Source organism: Gavialis gangeticus, unplaced genomic scaffold (genome assembly GCF_001723915.1).
Source record: "Gavialis gangeticus isolate Ggan-Ray unplaced genomic scaffold, GavGan_comp1, whole genome shotgun sequence".
In the NCBI taxonomy this organism is placed as follows: Eukaryota; Metazoa; Chordata; order Crocodylia; family Gavialidae; genus Gavialis; species Gavialis gangeticus.
The window spans coordinates 168,276,585-168,285,847 of NW_017729024.1; the positions used below are offsets into that span (position 1 = coordinate 168,276,585).

The 9,263-nt window shown below is 48.7% G+C and overlaps 1 protein-coding gene across 1 annotated transcript in view; it reads right to left on the reverse strand.

The window, feature by feature from the left end:
• Positions 1–9,263, reverse strand: part of CELF4 (CUGBP, Elav-like family member 4) — a 1,092,004-nt gene that overhangs the window by 139,387 nt on the left and 943,354 nt on the right. The window contains exon 8 of the mRNA XM_019518096.1: positions 25–174. Within this exon, the coding sequence (XP_019373641.1) occupies positions 25–174 (150 nt within the window). The remainder of the gene's footprint in view (positions 1–24; positions 175–9,263) is intronic.

Below are 9,263 nucleotides of genomic sequence, written 5' to 3' on the forward strand. Positions count from 1 at the left end.
AGAATCATGGTGGGGTTGGCTTACCTGGGTAAGGGTGGATGCCATTAGCAAACACGGCTTCTGCAGTGGGCTGCCCATTAGCTTGTGGTGGGAGGCCAGTGAAACCATTCACCCCAATTGGAGATGGGATGCTAGGCACAGCTGGTGCAGTGATGCCAGGAGGTGTGCTTCCACCTACAGAGAAGGAGAAAATCCACAGATGAAGAACTCAATAGGCAGTGACCAATGCATCCAGACATCAAGGTTGTTTTGGGAGGATCAGTAGGAAACCTATGGATAATGTAACAAATGGAGGACAAACTCTTTGACAGGTCAAACCCATCCCACAATGACATGGGCAGCATCTACCATCCCAGGTTAGACTGGGCTACGTGGCTTAGGCTTGGGAAAACTTAACACGGGAATCACTGGCGAAGTGTGCTCAGCTCCTAAAATAGGCTTTGTCTCCAGTGACAATCGTCTTTGGACAGACCCTTGGCTAGTGTCAACTGGCCAACCTTGGTGACTTTGTGGGGTCTGGCCATGTTTCTTTTCTCACCACCGTTTGGTATGAAGATAAGACATCTACACAGCACAAGGCAGTAATGTGGAGTAAAACCTCAGCCAGCTCTGCATGCCCTGGCTCTCTGCAATCAGAAGCAATGTAGCCACATTGATGTGGTGTGGTGTCTGGGATAATTATATCTATCTATCTATCTAGTTACATACCTCTCTATATAGATATATAGCTATCTATCTATCTATCTGTCTGTCTAAATAGATAGATAGATAGATAGATATAGATATTTGCTCAAATGATGCAATGCATTCATATAGCTTTGCTGATCCTGGGTCTGGAGGAGAACCACTGCACATCACTGCCTTGCATCGTGTAGCACATATACAGCTATCCCTACATGGCACGGTCTTGTACTGTGTAGATACACCCTGGACAGCATCTCATCTCCATTGGGTTTCAGTCTTGAAGACACCAACCTCTGGTTTTAACCGAGTCCAATGACTGGATCTCACATGACCAACCTCTGGGGCTGTAGTCTCCAGCATCAGGGATGCTTGGAGTGGCTGGCTACGAAGCTATGAAACTAGTCTCAAAGGAAAGGCAATACTTGCTAGAGTTTGTAGCTTTATCACAGCCACGTGGACAGCAACAGATTTCTGCCCAAGCTTGGGTTGGTCCTTAAAAATGATGGTCCCTGTGACTGCCAGAGACAGCCAGCCAGCTGAATTCAGAGGTGAGCTGCTGCTGCTGCTGCCTGCCCTACAGAAATACAGACCCCTCACACACTGATCCCAATGCAGGCACAAAACAAGGTCAACCCTGGACTGACTTAATCTCATATTTTACTGCAGCAAACAGCATTGGTTTCAGCTTCTCCTTACCCTGGTGAATCAATGCTAACTTTTCTAATGCCAGCAGGGCCCAGGGAAGTCTGGAGGGAACCTAAACTGCTGCTGCCGCCTTCCTTCCTCCCCCAGCCCTGCACATCAACCCAGCAGGCTCCTCCTAGATTTCCTGAGGCTCCTGTCCACTTAACAATGCCTCATTCACCCCTCTGCCTTTGTGCATCACATTGGAATTAGGCAGCTAAATATACCAGAATAAAAGACCAAAAAGGCTGTAATTTTCACATCACAGGTACAGAAGAGAAGGAAAAGCAACAAGTACAATGGGTGGGGGTCAGAGAATAATGATTCCTTTATCTAACACCTCTTTTCACCAGCTCCTACTTGCTTGGCAAGGAAGCTGGGAGACTGCAGTGCTTACACAGCAGCAGGTGGGAAGTGCTTAGGTCTAAATGAGCCCGGTTCCAGTTCTCTCTGCCTTTGATTGTGCTGTTTATTAAGGCAGTGCTTAGGGGTGTCTGGTGAGATCAAAGCCCCTGGGCTGCTGGGTTCTGCACAGACACCAATAAGAAGACTCAGGAATTTTGCAAAGCAAACAGGCACGCCAGACATGGGACAGGAGGGGAAACAGAGGCACAGAGGGGGGAAATGGCTTGTTCAAAGCTGTAGCAAAGACATGAACAGAGCCAGCTCTCCTAAGTCACCATCCCACTGACTTGTACACCACACTGGCTGCGTCTACACGAGACGCTTAATGTGCAGTAGTCTAATAACTGTGCAGTAGTGCGTTGCAGCACGGACATATGCTCTTGAGCAGCATTTTTAGGCTACTGCACAGCAGTATCACTAAAAAGGCATTTGCCAGTGCTACTGCGCAGTAACTCTAGTTACTGTGCATTTAGTGAGTACTTCATTAAGCAAGTACTCAATGAAAGGCGCAGTAACTACGGTGCATTAATGAACATGTAGACTTGCCCGATGTCTCTATCTAGTCTATAAAGCAAGCAGTAACAACCCATCTAGTGGGAAATGAGCTGAACGTGGCCTTTCCAAATCCTTGGGATCCCTTTGCTTCAATTCTACAACCAGGCACAAGTAAAATTTGGGGCTACTTCCCTGCTTTTAATGGAGTCTCCTCCCTGCCACAGGTAGCTTATTAAAAATATGTCTGGAAAGCAATTTCCCTTTAGTTTCTGAACCAGATCACATTATCCAGGTGTCAGGTGGTCTCAAAATATTTCCCAGGAAAGGACCACTCCCTGTTTCCCCCCTCCCAAATCTTATTTTAGCTTGTTGGATACTATGTTGTGTGATCAATACCCTTTGGGCACTCTGAGGGGAAAAAAATAAGCAGTTTTCAACAAGCACCAAGCTATGCTTCCTGTCTCCTTGCCACGGATGAGGGAAAGCAGCTTTGTTTGAATGAGTGGAGTCCCAGCCCCTTGCCTATGGGTACAAGTGCTGGGGTACAAATGTTACAGAAGTCCCTATCTCAGCAGTCCCCAATCTGTGGTACAGGTATCATCAGTGGCACACAGACAACCTGCCACTGGTACCCATTAACAGATTTATTACAATTACTTTAATGACAAAAATTTGCGGGTGGTACTTAAGTTTGAACTGAAAAATTTGCGGGTGGTACTTAAGGTCATAACATTTTAAATTGGTGGTGTGCAATCTGTCAGAGTTTGGGAACTGCTGCCCTACCTAAAATGACTATAGGACAGTATTTCACCATAAAAGAGCCTGATCTAGCCATGCCCTTAAGCTGGGGCTTAGCTTTGAGCATGTGCGTAAGTGCCTCAGTGGCCTGAGTCCCTAGGAGAGCAGCAATATTTATGAACTCTTTTATCTTAATGCATTTTGATGTGAAAACCCTAGACTTTTGCTCTGCTGCAGTGCATACAATTTAGCACCATGCTGCTGCCCAGAACAGACAAGTTGCTGCTTCCCTTTTGTTTCAAATGGTGCTTGCCTGAAGAAATTCCCTCCACGCACCATGGAGGACCAGGGAACAAGCAGTGACATCCCGAGGTTCAAGGGCAATACTCTTTGCATACACCATCAGCTTGAATGTCACAAAGGCTAGTTGAAATTTCAGTCGCTTTTATAGATCTGTCCTCTATTTGCATAGGAAATGGGATTCATATTCCCTAAGCAAGCAGCCCGAAGTTGATGTTTGTTTGTTTGTTTTTGAGGCTTATTCACATCCTTTCTTTAATTCTTCTTTGCAAAAGCCCGCTGGGGCCACGTGCCTTGCTAGAGGAACTTGGCATAGCACCACTGCTGCGAAGGGAACCGCACCTGTTCATCCCAATCATGAGTTTGGCCCTGTATTTGGAAAAGTCCTGTTGCAACTATACATCAAGAGAGACCCAGACGTTAAAGGAGAGCATGACACCAGTATACATGGCAGAGAGGGGCCAAATGACATTCACTGTTGCTACCAGGCTGACCAAAAGTGTGGTGCATAGGTCACACGTGGTCCAAGAGGATGTATAACAAGACCTTTAGCTCAAGGAGACTACAGGACTAAGATTGCAATGCAAGACTGCTCTCTCGGTGGCCCCTGCTCAGATCCAGAGGGTGCCGGGATCTGTTTTCAGTAGGCTGCCCTGGTTGTGAAGACAAGGGTAGGGACCATCGACTCCATGTTGCAGGAACATGGGAACCCACCTGGTTAAGCACCTGCTCTGGATACCTTTACAAGACACTTGGATGCTTATCTTGCTCCCGCTGACTTCCTGCCCCTTGGGCAGGGGACCAGACCTGATGCTCTCGCCAGATCCCTTCCAGCCCTAACATCTATGAAATCAGGTCTAGTGACTTGCTATTTCAGACCTTCATACTAACGAAGCAGAGTTTTGTACTGGGATCCTGCCAACCTGCATGTGTGTGTCTAGGCATCAAAAGGTTTGGACCCTCCCAAGAATCAGTTTGTCAGCAAAAGGCAACTTCATGCACGTTGTAAAAAAAAGGGGCTGATCTTAAGTGCGTCCCAGTGTGCCATCCACTGCCTTGTTGTAAGAAGAGGTTGCTTGGGTCAAGATCACTGATACTGAGGTCTCACCAATGTAACCACATAGGGACTCACATAAAGCTCATGGAGGGGTGTATATGGAAGCAGATGGGTAGCTGCACCTCTTTGTGCCTTTGTTTCCCCTCCCAGCTATTGCCTGGTTAGACTGTAAGCAGTATGGCCCTTTCGCTCCATGCAATGGGAATTTGGGCAACCCTGGGACACCTGGTGCCTGGTTCCTTGACAGCCTGCTGGGTCCCCAGCCAAGGACCCCCAAAACCCGGTAGCCCCAGGGGGCGCGGCCAGCCTGGTACCTTGGATATTTGTATGCTCCCAGCTCCCTGTTAGCTTTCTAAGGAGAATTTTATTTGCTTAGAAACTACCCAAGCTAAATGCTTTGATTTTTTTTCCCAACACTTTCTCCCCTTGGATTGCTGTTTCATGGGGAATTTTGAAGCATTTGCTTTACATTTCAAATTGGAGTAAGAGCACACTTTGAAATCCCCCATGGAGCAGGGGGGGTGACAGCTGCCAGACCCCAAATGCCTCCCGGTTGTACAAAGATGGCCACGAGCTGGACTGCTTTGACGACTCATGTCCTTCAAGTCATCCACAAGAGTTAAGCATCTGTTAGGCAGCATGGTGGGGAGACGCTCCAAAAGTCGAGGTGTTTCAGAAATGGATGCAAACGAGATGATCACAAACGAGGGGTCAAACAGGTTTTTTTTGGAGGGGGGGTGTCAACAGAACTACCCACACAGCATAAAATGGGAGAAACGCTGTTGTGAATTAGGTTCGACATTGCAAATGCCTCCGCAAAGGTATAAGGGATTGCAGCAGAGACATAAGACTTGCACAAAAGAACGGCAGGGATATATTTCATATACAGTATATCATGACAGCCGACGAATTTGGCTGTTATATTGGTATTTACACACCTAAGCTGCAAAACTCATTCCTTTTCAAGACTTATTTATATGCAAAAGAGCTTGTGTGCTTTTGTGCCAGGGCTGCCATACACCACACTGGATGGATTCAGCGCTTTTCAGGCCCAGAGAACATTTGAATTCCAGGAGTTCGCTGTTTGACGTTCTCTCTGCTCCCACCAACACAAAACAAATCTAGCTAATGCAAATATGATAATCTTTTCAGCGGCGGGTTTAAAGGGTGCAGATATAATTAAGCCACTTTTCTATTTGGATTTGCAGTAGCTCCATCGACTTGTTGTTTATATATTTATCGTTGTGTAAACATATATTTCGAACTGTATGGTGCAAGATTTTCAAGTCAAGCGCTTCCTTGGCTCTACCGTAAGCCGGCCTGGAATGAGGTCTATTTTTCTATTATAGCAGAGGCAAGGGAAGAGAGAGGTAAGAGGGCGATTGACGGGATCAATAACTGCTGACATTGTCCCTGATGCAGGGCTGCAGAGGGATGGCAGGGCTTTGTGTGAGATCCCTGCTGTCCTGCGGACTGTGTTAAGGTGACCCGGCCTCTCAGCTAAACCCCGAGAGCCCAAAACTTCCAGGGGTGCCTTTGCCGCTCTCTGTTTCTATATTTTTTTCAGCCGTGATGCATCCTATCCCCCACCCTGGCTCTGATAGCTCTCCTTTTGGGCTGTGCACGTGGAGGACCGCCCTGGGGCAGCTCTCCTTTTGGGACATGCACCTGCAGCAACGCTGCTGCTTTCCTCTGCCTCTTCTCACCCCTGAAGAGGACTCAGCTGCTTGTCGGGTGACTTTTCTGATGGCTTCCAGCTGCGGAGGCAAGCCTAAACTGGCACAGGTACAGGGGAGCCCTCGGTCCTCTTAGGGGCATCTTGCTGTTTCACGTCTATGCCATTCCTGTCTAGCCTTCTTGGTTTGCTCGGCTTTCGCACCATGGGACCACCACACATTTAAGCATGGCCTGTCAGCCCTTTCCTCTGCAAAGCCCTACAAAGGTGGCGTTGGGTTGCTCGTAGCCTGGAAGATGACCCAGGGTTGGGAGCAAGGATCAGTGTAATGGTTTACAGGGTGGCAGAGGGCTACTGGGAGCAGATGGAAGCTGTCATGGGCTTGGACAGAAGAAGTCACAGGCTGAGATGCTCTCTGGCAGGATGCTCTGAGACCTCCAGGCGTGGGTAAAATGAGGAAGGCTGGAGCCAGGCTAATGGGCACTGGCGCCTGACCTCTTGTCCATCTACTTGACCGAGTCTCCCACCCCTCTGGAAAGCCATGAAAAATACCAAACGGATAATACACACATTGACTGAGAGCCCAGATGGCACCTGGAGTTCCCAGTTAAGACATCGGGAGTTGTGGCAGGTTAGCACTTCGAGTGCCTGAGGACCCCTCGCCCCTCCAAGACCACAACGGCTGTGACCGCAGGAGTCCAGCACAACAGAAAGGGCAGAGCAAATACTAACAGGGAGATGCTGCCTTGCACCAGACTGTGTAAAGCAAGGGGGGGGGGTTGAGCTCTCGAGCGGCGTCTCTGCAGATGGGGGAGGAACAGGGGACACAGCAGCAGATAGGGCATGGAGCAGAAAGCAGAGCAGGAGAGCGGCCAGGGGCAGGGCAGTGCAACAGCACTCAGGGAGGGTGCCAAACGGTTGGCCTCCACTCATCTAAAAGGCTAAATTTCCTCTGACGAGCTCTTTCCTTGATGAGAGCCAAAATAATGCCCTTTTCCTCTCTTAAAACTGGCTTTTCAAGCTCTATTAAAATCCCTGTAAATCTTTTGTGCCTCTCTAAGGCGCCCTGGTACCTCGGTGCTCCTGGCCCCTCTGCTGCAAGGCACAAGGTGTGCAGTGACTTCAGGAAGGTCAAGGGCAAATTGGTGGTAGAGAAGGACCTTGAACCCTAGCTTGCCATGTCCAAGGTCAGCACTGCAAGCACGAGGACATCCTTCCCACCCACCCTTGCCTTGTTGGGAATGGTGCAGGGTTTCCTTTTTTGTCCAAGTGACAACATGAATCTTGGAGCCATTTGATTGAAATGTAAATGATAATGCAGGTGTGGAGCCAGTTCTCCTTCCTGCTCCTGCTTTTCAGGAGGAAAAAAGTGGGAGAAAGCTGGGGGGGGGAACATTGCAAATATCATAATTCTTATTCTAATGATTTTGAATATTTGTTCTTATTTCACAGAAGAAGAGAGGAAAAAAGAAAGATGAAGAAAGGAAATGGAAACGGAAATGCAAAAAGAAAAAGGGCTTGACACCCATCTTGCTGGGATCATTTGACCCCAGCGGTCTTCCCTGTCCATGTGCAGCGGGGCTGGACCTGATGATCTGCAAGGTCCCTTCCAGCCCTGAACTACTATGAAACTATGAAAAGGAAAGAAAAAGAAACAGAAAAAGAAGGAAAAAAAAAAAGGATTTTCCCCCCTGAAACAAAAATGGTTTCAGATCCTTTCAAACTCTCCAAGAAAAATATTTACCATTCCTCTACCAGCTCTCTTCCTGATAACACCAGCCTGCAAGGAGGCAATTAGAGATTACAGCAGCTCTTCATCTCTACCTGGGATTCTTGGACCCGGCATCAGACTCTAAAACCCTCTGACTGCAGATGCTGGGCTGTGCAAAGTCTAGCGGCAGCCTCTCCTCTGCTCCAGCTGGAGGCTCCGGAGAAGTACATTGGCCTCCCTACTGTGAGACAGCCCTGTCAAATCCAAACTTCCCCGGCTCTGTGAAGGCAACTCGACATGGTGCCAAGATGTTGTGTTCTGCGGCTGACTGCGGAGGATTTTGGTGCCCAGATGGGGGAAGGGGCTGCTGCTCGGAGGTGGGGGGGCTCCAGACGAGGAGCAATCAGTGGGAACAGCAAGGAGAGAGCAGCTCTGCGACCTATGCATGCTGCCCCCGTCGTGCTTGCCCAGCCATCCTAACGAGGCAGAGCTCTCCAGCATCGGTGCTGCAAAACCAGCACAAGAGCAACACGCAGCTTCATTATATATGGTGCAAACTGCCTCCCAGGCTCGGGGGTTGCCACTGTTACACTATCTCACCGTATATGAACCCGCAGACCCTCTCTGCAATGCATGGAGCTGTGCTGTCGCACACCAGCTGAAGGCCTGGGCCGGGGTATCACAACAGCGGGAGCAGGGGGGAGTTGTGCAAAGCTGTGGCATGGTAAGAGTGCGCGTGAAAGCATCCCTGCATCCAGCAGGAAAAGCCTGGAGGAAATCCTACCAGACCTGGGATACTCCCACTTTGTAAGAGAGCTCACACTATTCCAAAAAGTGATGTTGTGGATTTGGAGAAGGGAGGAAACAAGGAAAAGAGCAGAGGGTGCCGAGTCTCCAGGTTGTAGCCGTATTGGGCTAGAGGAAAAGGCATTCAAGACTAGTGGCAGAGGGGATATCTTTTGTTAGACCAACTACATTTTTGCAAAAAAAGAAAGAAAAAAAAATTAAATGCAAGCTTTCGGGCACAAACCCCCTTCATCAGGCTTCGGAGAAAAGATTGCAAAAGCTCTCCTGGGTAGAAATGAAGGTTCATATGTCATAGGAGGTTTGACGGTGGTAAAATCTCCTGTTCGAGTGTGCCAACTCGCTCTGGTGAGAGGCCCCATTTCACTATGAACGTTTCCAGTCTTGTGCTGCTTTTCGGGAGGGAAAAATCAGCCCGTCCTATTTCCCCAATGGACAAGAAGTTTCTGGTTAGGAGGCACCGGACGCTATTTTACCTCCTCCTCCCCAAGGGATGGGAAGAACATTGCAGGGAACAAGAGAAGGGCAGGCATTACACTTGAGTGGAGGAGACATTAGGCAAGTGGGTAAAGCAAACCCCTTTGGCCTCTCTCGTGAGGCTCATCTGGAAATCTGGGTGATGGCTGCACGCCCCGAACAAGGAGGGGGCTTCTGCTCTTTATCGAAGACAAAGAGGATGCCCCAAAAAAGGCCATTTCAGAGGAGTCGTG